General features: G+C 40.5%; 1 protein-coding gene across 2 annotated transcripts in view; it reads left to right on the top strand.

Moving 5' to 3' along the window:
• Positions 1 to 23,482, top strand: part of PLEKHM3 (pleckstrin homology domain containing M3) — a 211,094-nt gene that overhangs the window by 167,705 nt on the left and 19,907 nt on the right. For both annotated transcript variants that reach the window (XM_012446309.3, XM_012446310.3), the window contains exon 7: positions 6,134 to 6,291. In XM_012446309.3, the coding sequence (XP_012301732.1) occupies positions 6,134 to 6,291 (158 nt within the window). The remainder of the gene's footprint in view (positions 1 to 6,133; positions 6,292 to 23,482) is intronic.

Here is a 23,482-nt window from a genome sequence, read left to right on the forward strand (position 1 = left end):
ATGAGGTCAGGAGATCAAGACCATCCTGGCCAACATGGTGAAACCCCGTCTCTATTAAAAATACAAAAATTAGCTGGGCATGGTGGTGCGAACCTGTAATCCCAGCTGCTCGAGAGGCTGAGTCAGAAGAATCGCTTGAACCTGGGAGTCGGAGGTTGCAGTGAGCCGAGATTGCGCTACTGGACTCCAGCCTGGGTGACAGAGTGAGACTCCATCTAAAAAACAAAAAAGGACCAAGCTCAGTGGCTCATGCCTGTAATCCCAGCACTTTAGGAGGTTGAGGCAGGTGGATCACGAGGTTAGGAGATAGAAACTATCCTGGCCAACATGGTGAAACCCCATCTCTACTAAATATACAAAAATTAGCTGGGCGTGGTGGTGTGTGCCTATAATCCCAGCTACTCGAGAGGCTGAGGCAAGAGAATCACTTGAACCAGGGAGTCAGAGGTTGCAGTGAGCCAAGATCGTGCCACTGCACTCCAATCTGGAGACAGAGCAAGACTCTGCCTCAAAAAAAAATGAAAATAAAAATAAAAAGAAGCAAAAGGATCCCAGAATAGCTGAGCTGCCATAAAGGCCGTGCACTCTTTATCCTCCTCCCTGAATCACACAGCAGAATGACTGCAAATGTTTGTGACATAAAGACAACCTAAGATATGACTGCTGACAGCCAGGGGTAAAGACAGAAAGGCATCCTTGGTTAGTCAACAAGAATTTGGATACCGGGCAGAAAGGGGATATTTCAAACAAGTATGAGACTCAGTCTTTGCCCCCCAAACAATTTATATTCTCTAAGATTGCTCCATATAAAATTGCCATTTGTATGGATAAAAATGGTCAAATATCATCATTTTTAAATGTTCAGCCTACAGCTGGATAAACAAAGCACTCACATGTTTAAAGCAAAGAGTACAAAACAGCATCAAGTTCTGTATTAAATTATGTGATGTCAAAGTTACTTTCTAGGGAGAAACACAAGAGATTTATGGTGTCTGAAGCAGCCAAAGATGGCTTTCTAGATCAAGCCACGGTAGATCTGAGCCATGAAGCCTACATGAAATTTAAGTAAGGGTTAAGAAAAGTTAATCTCCAGATAGAGGAATGACATGGATGATGGCACAGGCGCAAGAGCAAGCATGTTCTACATAGGGGAAAATTTGCCCACAACAGGACATACATGTTAAGGAATACAAAATGATTTTGGATGGCTAATATGGAATCCACTTGCATACCAGGCACAATGTAAGCTCCAGTTTTGTCCAGTTCACTCTACATTGAGTTTCTGGGACATAGTAACTCAATATAATTTTATGAAATGAAAGAGTGAAGAGTTTTGATTAATGATACGCTAAGAATTTGCCAGGTGCAATGGCTCATGCCTGTAATCCCAGCACTTTGGGAGGCTGAGGCGGGTGGATCACATGAGCTCAGGAGTTCGAGACCAGCCTGGCCAACATCGTGAAACCTCATCTCTACTAAAAATACAAAAAAAATAGCTGGGCATGGTGGCTCGTGTCTATCATCCCAGCCACTGCACTCCAGCCTGGGTTACAGAGCAAGACTGTGTCTCAAAATAAATAAATAAATAAAAAAGAATTCACCAAAGGTTTGAGGGAAGAGGTGACACATGATGAAAGTGATGTCTAAAACTGATTAATATGTATGCATGATGGATCTAAGGAAAAAGACTAACATCCAGAAATAAAACTAGGAGATTTTTTTATTAATCTAGAGAGGAGTGATAAAAGTCTAGGGTAGGATGTAAAAAAGAGACTTACCATGAAGGCATTTAAAAGAAAATCAGCATGAACCTTCAACACTTTATGCTGAGTGAAAGAAGCCAGTAATAAAGGACCACATAATATATGATTGTATTTACATGAAATCTCCAGAATAGGCAAATCTATAAAGACAGAAAATATATTTATTTAATATTTTTTTTTTGAGAAGGAGTTTTTGCTCTTGTTGCCAAGGCTGGAGTGCAGTGGTGCAACCTCAGCTCATTGCAGCCTCTGCCTCTTGGGTTCAAGCAATTCTCCTCCCTCAGCCTCCCAAGTAGCTGGGATTACAGGCATGCACCATCATGCCCAGCTAACTTCTTTGTATCTTTAGTAGAGATGGGGTTTCACCATGTTGACCAGGCTGGTCGTGAACTCCTGACCTCAGGTGATCCGCCCACCTCAGCCTCCTAAAGTGCTGAGATTACAGGCGTGAGCCACTGCACCCAAACAGAAAGTAAATTATTGGTTCCTTGGGCTTGCAGGGGCAGGGTAGAGAGAAAATGGAAGTGACTACTAATGGATATAGAGTTTTTCAGAGAGTTGGTAGAATGTCCTAAAATTGATTGGTGATGTTTCACAACTCTGTGACTAAAATGAAGAACCACTGAATTGTAGACTTTCAATAGGTGAATCACATGGTATGTGAATTATATCTCAGTATAGCTGTCATTTAAAAGGAAGGGGAATAAATGAAATGTGTTGAATGATATGATATGTGTATTTGATGGAGAAAATGAGTCATTCACTATAAACTTCATAAGCTCCAGTTTGATTCTTACTGAAATAATAAAAATAGCCACTAGCACCATTAGCCCTGGCTGATGCAACAAAAAATGAAACATAAACAAGAGATATAATATTAGAAAGACCCAAAAGAATCACCTAAAAATCATTAGCATACACGGAAATTCAGTAATTATTGTCATATGGTAAGATGCACACAAATGTCAGTATAATCTAATATACCAGCAAACGCTAATAAGAAAAATATACAAAAGTTTAACCTTAAAATAAAATAAATAATAAATGTGAGTAGCTTGTACAAGGAAATAAATTTGTATTAAGTAATAATAAGTGAAGATTTAATGAAATGGAGATACGTATCACATTGTTTTATAGGAAGACTAAATATTATGATGATTTCAATCCCCAGAGCTTATTAAGGTTCCTAGTTAAGAATAAGTGTACATTGCTGACAGTGTAAATTTGGTGAAATATCTCAAAAGCCTTCAAAATGTTCACACCCTTTCTCCAAGGAAATCTAATTGGCGAAAAAACTTTATGCACAAGATGCGCAAACTTCTCCTTTAGATCCTGGATGATCGCTCTCATGTCTTCCTCAGCGTCTTCTCTTCTCATCCCAGTTTCATCAGCCTTTACTCACCTGGTTTCCAGACTGTTCTCTATCCTGGTTGTTTTCCCCTAAATGGACCATAATTTGTTAATGCCTCACTAAAGTTTGGTTGTCTAGAGAAGAGTGAAATGAGGAAAACCGAACTCAAGTGCTACCATCACAATTTAGAAATAACTTCATGATGAATTGAAAAGTGTTTACCAGTGGTTGGATATATGATTTGGCACTGGCTATTTCTTAGAAAGTATATATCATGTGTTGGTATTAGGATCATGCCTTACTGGGGTTTATTGGAGTTAATGGTTCCTCAGAGAATGTAAATAAAAAACGGTCTATCTATGGCTTTCTAAAGGTAATGGAGAGGAAAGTAAGTTGAAGAATGTTGGGAAATGTATGCTTGACTCAAAACGGCCAGGATAATTTCTACCCCCTTTACTAAGAAAAAAACTACTCTCACAAAGCAATAAACCTGATTTTTCTGTTCACCTTCTGCAGTTTAATGCAAAATTATTATACATTTTTTAATGCACAAACACAGCTATATACAAAGTGACAATTTGCTTGCACCAGGAGATACATATTAAGAAATAGAAAATGAGTTTGGATAGCTAATATATATATATATGTAATATACACAATTTTGTATATGGTTGTGTTTTTACTTCTCTGACTTATTCCCCTCCCTAGAGTTAACCACCATTATATTTATTTATCTTTTTCATAGAAAAGTTATTCTTTTCTTATTTTAAAGAGTAACACATAGCCCAATATGCCAAAGCAGTAGGAAATTAGAGGCAGCAAATGGCCAGGTTTTTTTTAAGAGCCTTATGCTGCATCTCTGAGCTCCTGTCTGCCCACAGCCTATGGCTGCTTACATGAAGGCCGGGTCAGTGGACAGATGACCCAACTCGACATCCATTAACTGCGAAAGGGCTCAATGGGCGACACAGCAGAGGCACTGCGAGGGCCCAGCATGCCAGGCAGCATCCCCCGCTGCCACCACCAGCTCCCAAGGCTAGTGCCTTAGTGGCAGCCAGTGTGTCTAGCACTTGACTTTATTTCTGTGAGCCTAGAGTGGGCAGGATGTGAATAAATCCTGAGTCATAAATTAAGGTGAAAGACTTAGTAGTGTTAATACTCTGGGTGAGAAAAGACAACACTTTCTTGGAGGAGAGTGGACTTAGAGTCTGGTGGAAGAAAGATGGAAACTCACAGAATGGCCTCGGCCTGCAGGCACTGCCTTGAGGACATCAGAGGGTGTTTTCACAGTACATGACAGAGAGGGGCAAGGCGCGGTAGGCACTGGGCAGCTGCTTCCTCTGGCACAGTTAAACTAGAGGTTCATTTTCCACTCATACTTGGTTTCCTAGGTCTAGGTCTAAGTCATCACATATGGGGCTGAAGCAAGTCTTGCCTATGCACCAAGTGTGGCCTTGGAACTCGAAGAAATGCATGGCTCACTTCTCCAGTGTTGAAGGCGAGAGACTCTCAATTGAAGGAGACCTTTCTCCTCACACTTCCAACTCCTTTCCCTTGCAAATGACCAGGTGCGAGCCAAGAGGCAAAGGCACCTCCTGGTACAACCCACCACAGTCTTCCAGAGAACTCATCTTCATGGGACCCAAAGCCTAGCCTTGGCTTGGAGCAGACTTGTTTCCACCCGTGGGAGGGCACCCTGTCTGGCGATTGAATGGAACCATCATTATATTTATTTCTAAAACATAGACCATTCCCTGATGTTTAAAAACCACTTCAGTTTTTATCTCTGGTATTATGTATAGCTTCCTTTTTTGCAAAAGACATGATTCTATTTTTTGTAGTCTTTTGGTTTTATATTAGGAGTCACTGCTACCTACTCACCTGGACATTGTAATTTCTCTTTAGGTATAATTTATACTATATTTTCCTCAGTTTTTTTTTTTTTTTTGTAAAACTGTAATGTAACTATATACATTTGAAAGAAAGTATCCAACTATTTTCAGTTATTTCCAGCTATTTCCAAATTAAGTGTAATCTTCAATTGTTTTCTTATATCAAAACCAGCATGTATTTGTATATGCATTAATTAGAGAGAAGTAAAGGCAGAATTTATTTAGCTGATGTGTGAAATGCTGAAGTTTTTGAAGTTCGTGGGTATTTGTTAAGTGAGAAAGGATCAATGGACCATGGGTTCCAGACTCAGGATGTATACAAGCCAACAGGCCAGGCCACTGTGGAAGGCAGGCAGATGCAAGACCCTGGGGCCTGGTGGGGACAGCTGTCAGGCAGAGCAGATATCTAAGCGGAAACAGTCAGCCCCTTTGCGTGGCCAGGATCATCATCACATTGAATCCAAGCCTAGTTGCTCTAGATCATCTGATTTTTCCAAAAATCTGCATTTTTATGTGAAATTTCCCGATGTTTAAGTTACCTCATTTTAAAAATCACCACGAGTTCAAAGAAGAAAAAACCTACAGGCTGAAAATGGCCATCAGACTGCCAAATTGCAAGCTCTTTTTATTATACTTACCAGCAGCCAAAAAAAACACCTATTTTCCCACATTTTGCTATATGTTCTTGGGGAAGATGGTGAAAAAAACGATCCCATTCTCTTTTCATCAGAGAAAAGGTATTATTGCATTTACAGCATAAACTTATGCATTCAGATTTACTCTGTATGTTTTCAGTTTACTTTGGGAAACCTACCACACCCTAACTGTGAAGTTGGTCTGTCAAAGTAGGGTTCCCCATTTGTTGGTTCTCAATCTTTTATACCACACTATGAAGCAAGAGGAATGCAAAAGAAGTTTCAGCATCTTAATTTACAACCTCCAGTGGTTTAAACCAGAAAGTTCTTTTGGAGCAAAAGTACTATGTCTTTTCTTCCTCAGAGTTGCTGAGAAATTATAATTAGAGATTTTCCTGTTGTGTAAAGGAAAGGAATTCCTTTCCTTTCCTGTGTCTGCAAGACTTCTGTTCTCAATAAATTTGCTTCCCTGTCCCATTTCTTTTTCTGCAGGTAATAGAGGGAAAGCTGGCTCCATTTTTGGGCAAGGTCATTAAATTTGCCACCTCACACGTGTACAGCTGCAGTCTTTGTAGCCAGAAGGGGTTCATCTGCGAAATATGTAACAATGGAGAGATCCTCTACCCTTTTGAGGATATTTCAACAAGCAGGTACAGAATATCTTATTTCATAAAAGAACACCTGAATGTGTAATATGCCGTTTTCTTTGGCCAAATCAGGCCAACTTTTAGTGAAGTACTGTATCTCTGTCTCTTACCCTGGATCAGGTTTCCCTTGTCCTTGGAGAACATGTTTCTCCCTTTGGTTTCCTGTATTTATTTCCACCCCTTACCTCACTACCTTTTTCCAGAATGAGATAACAGCTACAAAGAAATAATGCCAAACTCTGCCTTATTGGGTAACAGAGTATTCAGGTTCAATTTTAGAATGAAGATTGAGGAGGAAGCATCTTCATAATATTTTCAGGGCCAAATGATAGGCAATGGGAAACTGCAGTCCCAGAGGAAAGCCAAAACTGGACCGACCAGCAGGGGTAAAACTAGAGGACACTGGTGAGCTGCTGGGGCCATGTGCTTTTCTCCGCAGATGCATGCACTGCATTGAAGCGATGATAGTTTTAGGATCCAAAGGAGAGAAAATGGGAGTTTATGTGGGATGATTTTTCTAACCAAAGTAATATTTGGGCATCATCACATCCATGGATTGATGGATGATTCACAAATGATACATATTACTTTTCCTTTCATCCCAAAAGTTAATAGAAGTCTACACTGTATATGTGTACACTGGCTTCTCTGGGCATGAATGTCATGGCTCATTTCCCACCCTGCAGGGCTCACTTATACTGTGGTTCAGAACAGAAGGTAAGGCATGTAGCCAGGGAGAGCTGAAGCATGCAGGGTAGAGCTGAGATATTGAGAGTTGACTCAGCCCTTTTGGCCTCTCCTTAAACCTAAAGACTATTTGTAAACATGCAGGAATTTGGGTTGGCCCACACACAGAAAAGCAGACACATAAACACATAGACATGCAGACACACACACACGCACACACACACACAGACATACACACACACATACAGAGTTTAGCCTCCAGTTTCCTGAGCAGGTACTTAGCTTATAGAGCTTACATAGCCTAGAGATTAGCCACCTTTAAAGGGAGGAAACTCCTCATAGCTTTTTTAGGGCCAAGGGAGAGGCAGTGGGAAATTGCAGTCTCAGAGGAAGGCCCCAACTGGACCAACCACGTGAAGTAAAATCAGAAGATACTGGTGAACAGCAACTTTGCCCATAGCCTAGAGATTAGTTACCTCTCAAAAATGCACACCAGGCTGGGCATGGTGGCTCACACCTGTAATCCCAGCACTCTGGGAGGCTGAGGCGGGTGGGTCATGAGATCAGGAGATCAAGACCATCCTGGCCAACGTGGTGAAACCCTGTCTCTATTAAAACTGCAAAAATTAGCCAAGCATGGTGATGGGCATCTGTAATCCCAGCTTCTCATGAGGCTGAGGCAGGAGAATCACTTGAACCCAGGAGGCAGAGGCTGTAGTGAGCTGAGATCGTATCATTGCACTCCAGCCTGAGCACACAGCCAGACTCTGTCTAAAAAAAAAATACACACCACATAAAACTTGTACAAAAATGTTCATAGCAGCAGCGTTTGTAATGGCTAAAAAGTAGAAACAACTTAATTGTCTAATAACTGATGAATGGATAAACAAAATGAACAAAATGTAGTATATCCAGTCAATGGAATATTATTCAGCTATAAAAAGGAAATAAAGTACTGATACATGCCGCAACATGTATTAACATTGAAAACATGCTAAGGGAAAGAAGCCAGACACAAACCACATATTACATGATTCTATTTATATAAAATGTCCCAAATAGGCAAATCCATAGAGACAGAGAATAGATTATTGGTTGTCTAGAGCTTGGGGGAAGGAGGAAAAGAGTTACTACTCATGGGTATAGGTTTCTTTTTGGGGTGATAAAAATGTTCTGGAATTAGATTGTGGTAATGGTTGCATGGTCTTATGACTACACTAAAAATTAGTGAATTGTATACTTTAAAGGAGTGAGTTTTATGGCACGTGAATTATATTGCAATAAAATATGTTTAATGGCTGGAAGCAGTGGCTCACGCCTATAATCCCAGCACTTTGGGTTCACTTGAGGCCAAGAGTTTGAGACCAGCCTAGCCAACATGGAAAAACTCCGTCTCTACTAAAAATACAAAAATTAGCTGGGCATGGTGGCACATTTCTGTAATCCCAGCTACTCTGGAGGCTGAGGCACAAGAATCACTTGAACCCAGAGGCAGAGGTTGCAGTGAGCAGAGATCATATCACTGCACTCCAGGCTGGGCAACAGCATAACTGTCTCAAAAAAAAAAAAAAAAAGACCTGTTTTAGTAAAGAATTTCTAAATGATTTCAACTTAAATCATATGCAGGGTCACAAAACATGTCTCAATTAATTTTGAAACTATACAAAGTATGTTCTCTGGCACATGGAATTAAAGATTTACAGTAGAAAAAAATATGATTAGTCAGGTGTGGTGGCACATGCCAGTAATCCCAGCTACTCGGGAGGCTGAAGCAGGAGACTCACTTAAACCCAGGAGGCAGAGGTTGCAGTGAGCCAAGATCACACCACTATACTTCAGCCTGGGCAACTGATTGTGACTTCATCTCAAAAAACAACAGTGGCCGGTTGCAGGGGCTCATGCCTGTAATCTCAGCACTTTGGGAGGCCAAGCCGGGCGGATCACAAGGTCAGGAAGAGATCAAGACCATCCTGGCCAACATGGTAAAACCCCCATCTCTACTAAAATACAAAAAAAAATTAGCTGGGCGAGGTGGCAGGCGCCTGTAGTCCCAGCTACTCAGGAGGCTGAGACACAAGAATCGCTTTAACCCAGGAGGCAGAGGTTGCAGTGAGCCAAGATCACGCCACTGCACTCCTTCCTGGCGACAGACCGAGACTCCATCTCAAAAAAAAAAAAAATGAAACCCCAGAATATTTGGAAATTAGTGTATTTCTGAGCAACTCATGGGTCAAAGAAGGATGCACAAGGGAAATTTTAAAATATTTTGAAATGAAATATAAAATATTTGAAAAATTCCTAAAGTAGCACTTAGAATGAAATTTATAGGCATAAATATCTGTATCAGAAAAGAAGAAAGTTCTCATCAGTAACCTAAAATTTCACCTCAAGAAACTGGATATAAAAGAGTAAGTTGAATCCAAAGCAAGCAGAAGAAAAGAAAGAATAAAGATCAGATCAGAGCAGATATCACTGAAATAGTAAACAGAAAAATCACAAGTTGATTCCTTGAGAGATCAACAAACTTAACCTTTTAGCCGCCCTGATCAAGAGATTAAAAGAGAAAATACAAATTGCCAGAATCAGGAATGAAAGAGATACAGAAATTAAGAATTATAAAAGAATATTATAAACAACACTATACCAACAAATTAGACAATTTAGATGAAATGGACAAATGACCAACAAGACAAATTACCAAAACTAACTCAACAAGAAGTAGAAATATGAGTAGACCTAAAACAAGTAAAGAAACTGAATTAGTAATTTTGAAATCTACCCACAGAGAGGCTAAATGACTTCACCAGTGAATGCTATAGAATATTGAAAGAAATTATACCAAACTTTCACTCACTACCTTTATCTCCAGAGTGAGATATTCAGAATGAGATACTAGAGTTGCAAAAAAAAAAAAAAAAAAACCATTGCCTAACTCCACCATATTAGGTAACAGAGAGTGTTCAGATTCATTTTTAGAATGAGGATTGGTGAGGAAGAACCCCCAAAGATAAGGATGGGTTAGTTCTCCAAAAAGATGTAACAATCCTTAATGTATGAACAGAGTCAAAATATGTAAGACAAAAACTGGTGGAACTGAAAGAAGAGAGAGACAAGTTCACTGTTGTAGTTAGAGCCTTCAGCACTTCCCTGTCCACAGCTGACAGGTCCAACAGGCAGAAAATCAGTAAGCATATAGCTAAACTGAACAGCACTGCCAATTAACGGGATCTAATTGACATCTCTAGAATACTTCATTGAACAACAACAAAATATACATTCTTCTCAAGGTCACATGGAACAGTTACCAAGAGAGACCACATTCTGGGCCATAAAAAAAAAATCTGAACAAATTTAAAATAGTAGAAATCATGCAAAGTTTGCTCTCAAACCATAATGAAATTAAACTAGAAATCAATAACAGAAAGATACCTGAAAAATCCTAACACATTTGGACATTTAAAAAAAATACTTTGAAATAACACAAGTTAACTTATATCCACACAAAAACATGCATATGGATGTTTATAACAGCTTTATTCATAATCACTGAAAACTAGAAGCAGCCCAGGTGCCCTTCAGTAGTTTATGAAGGCCTAAACTGTAGCATATCCATACAATGGAATATTATTCAGCAACGAAAGAAATGAGCTGTCAGCTCACAAAGAGACATGGAAGAAATCTAAATGCATATATCTCAGGTGAGCAAAGCTTTTCTGAGACGGCTACATACTATACTATATGATTCCAACTATATGACATTTTGGAAGAGACAAAACTATATGGACAGTAAAAAGATCAATGGTTGCAAGGATTTGGGGGCTGGGAAGGGATAATTAGGTGAAGCACAGGAGATTTGTAGGGCAGTGAAACTATTCTGTATGATACTTCAATGATGTATACATGACAGTATACATTTGTCAGAACCTATGGTTTTATATATCAGAGTGAGCCTTAATTTAAATGGCAGACTTTAGTTAATAATGATATTTCAATATTGATTCACTAATTTTGTAACAAATGTATCATAGGATTGCAAAATGTTAATAAAAAAACACAACAGGAGGTGGTGGGGTGGAATATGGGAACTTGCTGCTCAATTTCTCTGTAAATCTAAAACTATTCTAAAAAATAGTCTATTAATAAAAATTTAAAAATTGTTCAACTGAATGGTTGACTCTAAGCTCAAAGATAACAATTTTTAATAAACCTTATTGGAACAATTTTAGATTTGCAGAGAAATCACAAATAGAGTACACAGTTCCCATATACCACACACTCAGTTTCCCCATTAAGATTGTACATTAGTATAGTACATTTGTTACAATTAGTGAACCAATATTGATACATTATTAGTAGCCAAAGTCCGTAGTTTTTTCAGATTTCCTTAGTTTTCACCTACTATCCTTTTTCTGTTCCAGGACATTATATTTAGTTGTCACATCTCCCTAGGCCTGTCTTGGCTGTGACAGTTTCTCAGACCTTGTTTTTTATGACCTTGACAGTTTTGAGTACTGGTCAGTATTTTATAGAATATCTCTGTTGGGGCCATGCGTGGTGGCTCACGCCTATAATCCCAGCACATTGGGAGTTCAAGAGATTGACACCATCCTGGTGAAACCCCATCTCTACTAAAAATACAAAAATTAGCTGGGTGTGGTGGCACATGCCTGTAGTCGCAGCTACTCGAGAGGCTGAAGCAGGAGAATCACTTGAACCTGGGAGGCAGAGGTTGCAGTGAGCCGAGATCACACCACTGCACTCCAGCCTGGTGGCAACAGAGGAAAACCCTATCACAAAAAAAAAAAAAAAATTAAAAAATAAAAAAAGACTATCTCTGTTGGATATGCCTGATGTTTTCTTATGTGTGGAGTGGGTTTTATGGGTTTGGGGAGGAAAGCCATAGAGGTAGTGCCATTTTCATTACATCGTATCAAGGGAACATACGATCAACGTGACTTATCACTGTAGTGTTTGTGTCAGGTCTCTCCACTGTGAAGTTCCTTTTCCTCCTCCTCTTTCCATGCTGTACCCTTTGGAAGGAGATCACTGTGTAGCCCACACTTAAGGAGTGGGAAGTTATATTCCACCCCCTTGGGAGCCAAGTATGGATAAAGTTATTTAGAATCCTTCCACATGGGAGATTTGTCTCTTCTTCCTCATTTATTTATTTTATTTCAGTTGTTTATTTAAATCAGTGTGGACTTGTGCATAGTTTGTTTATACTTTGGGTTATAGTCCAGTACTGTATTGTATTGCTCAAACTGTCCCAGCTTTGGCCATTCAAGCTCTCAGTAGCCTCCTTTGTTCCCTTGACATACCCCAATCATTATGGGATTTTTGCTGGGGGTATTGTTTTTGGTTTGCTTTGGTTTTTAGCATTTCCTTACTTTTTGGCATTCCCAGATGCTCCAGGCTCATCTTACTTATTTCCTGCCCTAATCCTAGGAACAGACATGTGTCCAAGGAGCCTTGGTTTCTTTTGTTAAAGAATGACATTAGGAACTAAGATCTAGGCACTGGGTTTTGCACACATTTTTAAAGCCCTTGGTTCTTGGACTTGTGCCTTGTCTGGGGCAGAGGTGCTGTCCTCTGATTGTACATCACAATCCTTTGTAAGACTTGGCTTTTAAAACTCCAGAATCTCTTATCTTCAAGGACTCTATATGATTATGAATCGCCCCAGAAAAAAGAATCACTCCTCTAAGGTAGCTATGGTCATAGTTAAGGTGCTGGATTCTCACCAAAATAACCACATTAGCATATACTGTAGGTTCATAGGGGCCTTTGCTCAGTAGTAAAAACTATGGAGAATCCACGTTCTTCCTTAGTCAGATGCAATTCTCTAAGCTTGCACAAATGTCTGAGCCAGAAGGAACGTTGACCAGCTTTCCTGGAATTCCAGGTTAACGCTTTTCAGAAACCTGTTGAGCTTTCTCTTGGTGTTCAGCTTCCAGTTAAACACCAAGAGTGGTTTATACAACCCTGTGAAAAGGCAAAAAGAGACACTAATAAAACATTTATTAAAGGAAAATTTTAGTCAAGAATACTGAGTTGCTGATTCAAAACATGTCTATAAAGATGTGTTAAATAAGTAAATGTGATAAACAAAAACAAATTTGAATAGTAAAGTAAATTTTAAAATCTCTGCGTAACTGAAATCTTTATGGATTAAGTAATCTGATGTCTGGGATTTGCTTCAGGATAATCTGATGATGGGGTAGGGGATGATACAGATGAAAGAAATTATCACATATTAATAACTGTGGCAGCTAGGTGATAGGTACACAGGGACTTGTTACACTGTTCTCTCTACTTTTGCATATGTGTGAAATTTTTCATAATAAAACATGTTTAAAAATCTGTATGCTTCCCAGGCATCAGAGAGGAAAAAAAAAATCTGTATGTAAAAGTTTTAGAAATAAGATACTTAGTGAATTTGTTACCACATACCCTTGACCCTCCTGCTAAATTTGGCATTTTTGTGTCCTCAAAAATATACTTAATATCTTTTCAGGTCCAATTATCACTCGAATAGCAAAATTACAGTTCAGTAAAAAAAACAACATTTCAGGGCCCGGCATGGTGGCTCATGCCTGTAATCCCAGCACTTTGGGAGGCCTAGGCCAGATCACTTGGATCACTTGAGGTCAGAAGTTCGAGACCAACCTGGCCAACATGGTGAAACCCCATCTCTACTAAAAATATAAAAATTAACTGGGTGTGGTGGCACACACCTGTAATCCCAGCTACTCAGAAGGTTGAGGCATGAGAATCACTCGAACTCAAGAAGCGGAGGCTGCTATGAGCCAAGATCGTGCCACTGCACTCTGGCCTTGGCAACAAGAACGAGACTCCATCTAAAAAAAAAAAAAATCATGTATTAAAAGTCCAGGGCAGGATGCAGTGGCTCACATTTATAATCCCAGCACTTTGGGAAGCCGAGGTGAAGGATCACCTGGGGTCAGGAGTTCAAGACCATCCTGGCCAACATGGCGAAATCACAACTGGCTAATTTGGCATGTGCCACCGCATCTGGCTAATTTTGTGTGTTTTTATTAGAAACAGGGTTTCTCCATGTTGGTCAGGCTGGTCTCAAACCCCTGACCTCAGGTGATCCACCTGCCTTGGCCTCCCAAAGTGCTGGGATTACAAATGTGAGCTACTGCTCCTGGCCCTAATAAGTGATTTGTTGAGCATATCATGTGTGTGCATTGGGCTAGGTTCTGGAGACAGAGTGAACACAGCATGCTACTTGCTCACAAATGGTTGAGTCTAGTAGGGACAGACAGGCCGTTAGGCAGTTCTATGAAAGTGTGGGAGGAGCACAGTAGAGGGTGGACCTGGAGCTCCCAGAAGGGCTCCATCATCCACAGAAGCAATGTGCATGTTGAATAAGAAAGAAGTTTCACGGTTTCTAAAAGTATTATGGAGCTCTGTATTTTTTTAGGTTTTGGAGGTTTTTTTCCTCTCATTTTAAATTTTAGATTTGGGAACACATATGCAGGTTTATTACAAGGATATGTGACATGATGCTGAGGTTTGGGTTTTCATTGATTCCCATCACCCATGTAGTGGTCACAGTACCTAACAGGAAGTGTTTCAGCCTTTCCCTGCCTCCCTCCCCTCTTTCGAGTCCCCAGTGTTTATTGTTCCTCTCTGTGTGAGCAAGTGCTATGTTGAACTCTGAGTCACTGATTTATGTTCTTCAGTACTAGAATAAACTCAGTGTTAACATGTTTATTTGATTATGAGTATATAGCAAACATTGGTCAACTCCTTCAGGCTTTCTTTTCCTTATTAAATTAATCTTTATGCAGAAGGAAGTTTCCTGACTATGTAATTTTTTTTTTTTTTTTTTTGAGATAGAGTCTCGCTCTGTTGCCCAGGCTGGAGTACAGTGGTGCAATCTTGGCTCACTACAACCTCCACCTCCTGGGTTCAAGCAATTCTCCTGCCTCAGCCTCCCAAGTAGCTGGGACTACAGGTGCCTACCACCACCACACCTGTCTAATTTTTATATTTTTAGTAGAGACAGACATTCACCGTGTTGGCCAGGCTGGTCTCGAATTCTGACCTCATGATCCACCCACCTCAGCCTCCCAGAGTGCTGGGATTACAGGCGTGAGCCACCACACCCAGCCAACTATGCAATTTGAAAATATATCCCTGGTATTAATTTTTAGGATCCCCAACTCTGGCATATATAGAGAAGGTGTTAGGATTGTTAAGAGAATGGTACTAACATTTATTAGTACTAATGCCAGCAACTTACATATCTTATCTATTTTTCTGCCAGTCAGTCCTCTGAGGAAATAGTGTTACCTCTGTCTTAATAACGAAGAAACCTAGGTTCAGAGAAGGCAATTAACTTGGCCCTAGAGATAAGGCCAAAACTTGAATCCAAATACATCTGACTCCAAAATCCATGTTTTCTTCCATTATATCTCACTGCTCCTTCTGTACCTACAGTCTTCAAAACATTTTGCCATATACCCCCTAAAATCAATTTGAAAAAATTATGTACCTCTGTCATTAAAGAAGCCTTCTCCAATACTACTATTTTTGAAATGTCCTTTTATTTGCTGCCTTGGGAGTCTTTTTTATTTTTATTTATTTTTGAGACGGAGTTTCAATCTTGTTGCCCAGGCTGGAGTGCAATGGCACGATCTCGCTCACCACAACCTCTGCCTCCTGGGTTCAAGCAATTCTCCTGCCTTAGCCTCCCGAGTAGCTGGGATTACAGGCATGCGCCACCATGCCTGGCTAATTTTGTATTTTTAGTAGAGATGGGGTTTCTTTATGTTGGTCAGGCTGGTCTTGAACTCCCGACCTCAGGTGATTCCCAAAGTGCTGGAATTACAGGCTTGAGTCACCGCACCCAGCTTTGCTGCTTTGGGAGTCTTTGCACTCAGAGCAGTAAGCCATGATTAGATTGGTTTGGGGGAAAGATATGCCTTTCTTTTATAAAATGGCTAAAGTACTGCTGTGGAGGTGAGGGCAGAGCTTCCACCTCCTGTCCATCCCTTGGCAGGTCAGGTGCAGCAAGGGGTACCTACGAAGCTGAGGATCTGCCTAAACCAGGCTTCTGTAGGCAAACTCCTGTTTGTTGCACCAAAGCAACCTTTCCTCCATTCAGAAGATAATGCTGACAGTTTTACTTTGAGATATTCTTTCTTCTCAAACACAATTTGTTTTTTTGAGACAGAGTTTCATTCTTGCTGCCCAGACTGGGTGCAGTGGCGCGACCTCAGCTCACTGCAACCTCTGCCTCCTGGGTTCAAATGATTCTCCTGCCTGAGTCTCCAGAGTAGCTGGGATTACAGACACTCACCACCACGCCCTGCTACTTTTTTAGTATTTTTATTAGAGACTGGGTTTCACCATGTTGGCCAGGCTGGTCTCAAACTCCTAACCTCAAGTGATCCGCCCACCTTGGCCTCCCAAAGTGCTGGGATTACAGGAGTGAGCTACCATGCTCATCCTCAAACACAAATTAAATACATACCTCTCTTTACCCTAAATAGGAAAACCCTAAAACCCAGATTTTAAGAGTTTAAGTACAATAAGAATATCCTGAATCATAAAACTGCTTTACTAAAGACTAATCCAGCATTTATCCTCCTGGAGGACTACAAGGAAAGCACAGCTTTGGGAGAGATAAACATTTTGATAAAACAATGACAAAATTCCATATCCTTAAAAAATAGCAATGACAAAACATGCCCTCCTTGATTGAGAATAAGAAGGAAGGGCTCTAACTTTCAAGAATTACAAATCAGAAGATTAGGCTTACACTGCTCTACGATTTAAGGGAAAACAATGACTATACAAGCAAAAAAGTCGCATAAATCCACAAAATGACCCAGGTCTTAGATTCATTTTTTTAAATCCTTAAATTGCCTCCTATGCAGCTTTCTTTCCGACATCTTTACACATCACTGATCTCTTGTTATTAAGATCCCCTTCCTAATGCTGCCAGAAAGACAATCCTGCTTTTTACATTTCTGCAAAGATGCTATTTCTGAATCTTGAAATGCTTCGAGATTACAAGTACATAAACACTTCATCTTAAAAACCCTCAGCATGCATTTTTAACATGGGACTTACAAAATAAACCAGCAGTCATAAGTCAGTTTCATCATTTCTGTCCTGTCCATTTGGCTTTCTTGAGTTTTTTATGTGACATGCAAGTCATCCTTCTAGGTTTTCACTATGAAAAACATTGCACTTAAAAACTTTATGACCAGGCCGGGTGCAGTGGCTCACACCTGTAATCCCAGCACTTTGGGAGGCCAAGGCAGGCAGATTGCCTGAGCTCAGGAGTTCACAGCCAGCCTGGGCAACACGGTGAAACCCGTCTCTACTAAAATACAAAAAAAAAAAATTAACCAGGCATGGCAGTGTGCACCTATAGTCCCAGCTACTTGGGAGACTGAGGCAGGAGAATTGCTTGAACCCGGGAGGCAGAGGTTGCAGTGAGCCAAGATCGCACCACTGCACTCCAGCCTGAACAATAGAGCAAGACTCTGTCTCAAAAAAAAAAAAAAAAGACTTCGTGACATTTATGTCACTTGGCACTGTATTTAAATGTGAGTATTCTATGAGAAGATTCTACTGAAAACTAACTTTGGTATCCTTCATCTAGTAGGCATTTGCTATGGTTTGAATATGGTTTGTCCCCACAAAAACTTTTTGAAGCTGAGTGCCCATTGTAGAGGCGTTTCGAGGTGGTGCCTTTAAGAGGTGATCAGGTTGTTAAATTGTATTAATCTCCTTCTGAGAGGAATGGATTAGTGCTGGAGGGAATGGGTTAGTTCCTGTGATGGGGTCGTTAGAAAGCGGGTTGCCTCCAGCGTCTGGTCCTTTCCACAGGCCTGCTTCCCCTTCCACCTCCCTGCCGTGTTGTGGCACAGCTCGAGGCCTCACCGAAAGCTCAGCAGATGCCAGTGCCATGTGTGCTAGACCTCCCAGCCTCCAGAATTGGGAGCCAAATACACTTTAAAAAAAAAACATTGCCCTGTCTCAGGTATTCTGTTTTACCAACGCAAAATGGACTAAGCATTACATAAATACTTACTGTTTAATTAAGCTTGCCTAAGTATATATATGCATTCATAAGAACAATGACAGCATTTTTTAAATAAACTAGTTAAGGGAATATAAAATACCTCCAAAGATAGAGGAGCATAACACAAGTCTGAGGTAACACTACAGCTCTATATAAGGTCGAAGCAATTGACGTACCATTTAAGGTATTTCTCTGGTGAGAGCATAAGCCAGCCTTGGTCAGCAACATTCACTGACCCCAGGGAAGACATCAGAGGAGGTGTTCTTCCTGTGTTAGTAGGGCATTAGCAGTTCAGTGGTTACTCTTCTAAAAGGGTTGTTTTTTAAAGCGCTGCGATTCATTCAGAGGTGTAGGATGAGCATTGCTTGCCAGATTTTCTTTGTGCACAAGTAGTTGACCACTCCATTGCCTCTTCCAAGAAATAATGGTGGCAGGCAGGGCATTGAACTTATTTACACCAATCTCTTACCCTCTTACCACTTGACTTAGCATACTGTGCTACTACATCTAGTCTGCACACATTTTTTTTTTAAGACAGTCTCACTCTGTGGCTTAGGCTGGAGTGCAGTGGCACAATTTTAACTCACTGCAACCTCCACGTCCCAGGTTCAAATGATTCTCCTGCCTCAGCCTCCCTACTACCTGGGATTACAAGTGTGCGCTACCATGCCTGGCTAATTTTTGTATTTTTAGTACAGACTAGGTTTTGCCATGTTGGCCAGGCTGGTCTCAAACTCCTGGCCTCAAGTGATCCACCCACCTCAGCCTCCCAAAGTGCTGGGATTACAGGCGTGAGACACCGCGCCTGGCCAGTCTGCACACATTTAAAGAACATTTTCTACAACAATCTTGAAAACAAACATCAGGCTCATGGAAGAGTGCATAGCAGATGAGCTTCTAACAGGGCTTACCTGCTTTCTCATTTTTAAAATCTATTTTGTCAGGTAATCTTACCAAAAAAGAAGGCCTCCCACGAAACTTAGTCCAAACCCCCTTGCTTTCATCCATCTTTCCAAACTTCAGAAATGTCCAGCTTGTGCTGAACAACATGGAGACTCCTCCCAGCACGCTCGGCGTTTTGAATTGGTCCTTGTCATTTTGCATTTCACTGCAACCCATACCACCCTGCTCCTGAGGACCTAAACTTGTTGGGGCATGCACTTTGTCCTTTGCCTCGGCACTTTCTGCCCTTCTTTAACCCTCGTGTACACATGAAGCTTCAAATACCTAATTGTAGTCAAACTTTATAAAGGCTTGTTTAAAAAGAAAGAACCTGCTTTATTATAAAATGTAGAACTACTTCTTCCCATAGATGAGGCTGAGGTGCCTAATTGTTCTCCGCACAGCTTGAACAGTCAGTCATCAGGTGCTGTGTTTTCTGTTGCCCTGTTGCCCTTAGATTTGCCCCTGGGCACAGTGCCTGGAGAAGGCTCCAGCGAGGCTGAATGTGGAGATGATTTTGCCTAAAGTTGTCACTTACTTATGTGCCAAAAAAAACCATCAAGCCCAGATGTGTCAGTAACCTTACAAAGCCTCTTTCATTTTTCCGAGGAGCCAATTGTAGTTTGTCACTTTTAGAAAGAGACTTTCATGTTAAGCGTTTAGGCAAGAATTTTGGTGGGGAAGGGGTAGAGATGGGGGCAGGTAGAACAAAACTCCTGAGGGGAAGGAGAGAGAAGCACTGCCCAGAAGCTGGCCTTTCCTGTGGCTTCCTATTTGCTCAGCCTTCGTTTCTGTGAGTCCTTGCACAAACAGACTGAATACCTGGATTATGCCCTCATCTGGACTCAAATACACATACATTACATACCCTTTTCCCACTAATCAGCCTGACACATTCCTTTGTTGGTAAATGGTTCCAAAACAAACACTGTCAGTGCACCTAATTAGCAGGTTTGTGGGCTGCGCTTGGCAGTCTTGTTACATCCTGTTCAACAATGGAGAACAACAGCCTTGGCTAGTCCAGGCTTCAGGGAGGGAACAGCTTCCCCCGATGTATATGCCATTTTTTAATGATATTTCCTTTCTGTGGCTTTTCTTGGGAAGCAGCCACTTGGTGAGTATTGCAGTGAGGTGTGCGATCCAGAAGCAGCTAAAGGAAACTTGCGCTCCTCTGTAGAGATACCTTTTCTGAGAAGCTGCTTGTTTCTTATCATTCTTTTCTTTCTCTGGTATTGAAGAGTAATATTTTGAGGAACTTTCTCAATATTCTCTAATCTGATGGTGGAGGACCAGACTCCTGCTTGTGTTTTAGAATTATAAAGTAACAAAGATAGAAAGGACTGTGGGGACCATGTAGACATTTTGGGGTGGGAATCTTGAAGCCCAGAGACCTCATGTGTCTTGTGCGTGGCAGAAGCAGGGTGATGACTTTCCTGATGGAATCTGACCCTTCTTCAGCTCTGTGGCTGCCCACTCTTAAATGTATTTATTGTGTCAATGACAGCTATCTTTAATGAAAATCCTTCAGCACAATGCAGTTTTTCTGGATTTTAAACTTTGGTCAAAGAGTAACTTGGTAAATAACATTTCACCTTGGCCTCGTGGCTTCTGTATTCACATGTCAAAATGTTTCAGAATGTCTGCTAACATAGCTGAGACTTTTGTGAACCCCTCAGGGCTGACCTGACCCTTTATGCCATTAAGCCACTTGATTAATATGGTGCATTTATAAACACAATCCTAGCTGGTGAAGCCACCATTGTGTTTTGAGGCCATTTGGTCACTTGAATAGATGGCTGTCACCTAGATACATTTCTTACCAAGCTTCTACTTAGATATCTGGTTAATATTGTGTTGGTCATCTTAGCTTTAAGCATTTCAGACAGCTTAATTTTTTGCTGTTTAAAGGGGAAATGTTCATTGTTTAACTCATATTTTAACTTTCTAACTATAAAATTAATTCATATTTATCATAGAAAATTTGAAAAGTACACAAAAATAAAGAAAATATTCTCCATTATTTCTCCATTTTTTTCTGCACATGTGTGTATTTTTAAATAAAATTGAAATCATATTGAATATATAATTTTTTTTTTGAGATGGAGTCTCACTCTGTCACCCAGGCTGGAGTGCAGTGGTGTGATCTCAGCTTATTGCAACCTCCACCTCCTGAGTTCAAACGATTCTGCTGCCTCAGCCTCCTGAGTATCTGGGATTACAGGCGTCCACCACCACACCCAGCTAATTTTTGTATTTTTAGTAGAGACAGGGTTTCACCATGTTGGTCAGGCTGGTCTCGAACTCCTGACCCCATGATCCACCCGCCTCAGCCTCCCAAAGTGCTGGGATTATAGGCGTGAGCCACCATGCCTGGCTTGAACATATAATTTTATATCTAATGTTTTTTATCACATTATATCTGAACCAGAAAAATAGTCACATTTAATCTGTAAACTTGTATTAATGGGTACTTTTAAAGGAAAAAAAAAAAATTTCTTTTTTGAGACAGGATCTAGCTCTGTCATCCAGCCTGGAGTGCAGTGGCACCATGTCAATGCGCTGTAACCTCCACCTCCCAGCCTCAAATGATCCTCTCCCCTCAGCCTGCCGAGTAGCTGGGACTACAGGTGCTCTTCACCACACCCAGATAATTTTCATATTTCTTGTAGAGACAGGGTTTCACCATGTTGCCCAGGCTGGAGGGAAAAAAATTTAATTAGCTCTAAAATCATTAGGATCCATCAAATATACACAGTCAGGCCAGTCCATAAAAAGATAACTGGACTAGGAACAAAAAAGTCTCAATATCATTTCCAGCCACTAACTTGCTGTGTGTCCTTTGACAAGCTGCCACTCCTCTGGACCTTCATACCAGGCATCTGGCACTGTTTTAAGCTTTTATGGACAAAAGGAGTAAGATCTTTGCTTCTGCTCCATTGCTCAGTATTTTGTATTTGTGTTTGATAGTTTGTCATGTTGTTTTCAGTGAAGTCGGCTGATTTTTATTCTGTTGACCCAAAGGGATTTAGATACAAATCCAAATTGCAGTTCCGTCCACCATTTTGAAATAATGTAAGCTCTGTGAGGAAATAAGACTTTTTATATTTTGCTCACTGCTTCATCTAGGACAACACTTAGTAACTGCTCAATAAATAATTCATGAATGAATAGTTTGCTTTATTCTGTAATTATTAACTATAATCTGTAGTTATTAACTTATTTTCTTTTCTTTTAAATGGCTTCTAAAGTGATTTCAGGAAATTCGTTATTTAAGTAAGCATTATCAAGATATGTGACTTTATTGAGTGATGGCTGACATTCTTATATGTTAGGGACAGATGTGTTTTACTGGGTCAATAGACCCTTTAATATCAGGAGAGAGATGATGTCAAAAATGTGAGCTTTGCAAAGCTACTCAGATAATTTCATTTTCAGAACATCTTTTAGGTCAGTTTTTAGCATGTGCTTTTCCTTCCCCATGGGACTGTAAATAAGTAACCTGAACACACAATAGGGAAGAGAAGGAGTATTTACCTTTCCAAACAGAAAATGTTGACTTTTCAGACTGAGCAGTGTGTTCTGAAATGAACTGTTTTATGCTTTAGATTACAAAGGGTACAATAGTATCTTGGTTTTGTCAATATATGTTTGTTATTTTTGAGACTTTTTTCATACAACATATTATAGGAGTACAGATATTAATACCTCCTTAAATTTCTTTTAAAAATTCTAGATATCTAATATATATTGTCACACCTTTACTAAGCCCCTGCAGTTTTCTGAATATTTAAACCACTCAACAATGCTACCTCAGGAAACATCTTCACAACTATCTGCAGCTACCATTAATAATCATCTTTTCAGCTCCTGATGCTTTCAAAGCACTTAAAATAGAGATAAAGGTGCAGCTCATGTTAACACTCTACAAAGTTATACCACAGCATAGAACCTTTGTAGAGCTGGGGGAGCTTAGCAATCTCCTGCCCATGTCTCCCACCTCCTTGGGGGCCAGAATCCCCGCCAAACCACACCTGGAGCTACTGGAAGATTCAGGCTGCTGAAACCCAGAGCAGTACCCTTTCCGCCCTACCCTATTGTCACAGCAGTAGCCTGAAATCTGGGGAACCCACAAAGCATCCTGGGGTTTAAAGGACTCTACAACCTACCTTTAGTCTCACTTATGGTGGTGGTTGATGTGTAGTTGGGATCATCAGCACCACATTTTTTTTTTTTGAGACAGAGTTTCCCTCTTGTTGCCCAGGCTGGAGTGCAGTGTCACGATCTCAGTTCACCACAACCTCTGCCTCCTGGGTTCAAGCAATTCTCCTGCCTCAGCCTCCCGAATAGCTGGGATTACAGGCATATGCCACCATGCCCAGCTAATTTTGTATTTGTAGTAGAGATGGGGTTTCTCCATGTTGATCAGGCTGGTCTTGAACTCCTGACCTCAGGTGATCCGCCTACCTCAGCCTCCCAAAGTATTGGGATTACAGGCAT

This window comes from Aotus nancymaae, unplaced genomic scaffold (assembly GCF_030222135.1).
Source record: "Aotus nancymaae isolate 86718 unplaced genomic scaffold, 86718_ANA_hifiasm-v0.15.2.pri h1tg000008l, whole genome shotgun sequence".
In the NCBI taxonomy this organism is placed as follows: Eukaryota; Metazoa; Chordata; class Mammalia; order Primates; family Aotidae; genus Aotus; species Aotus nancymaae.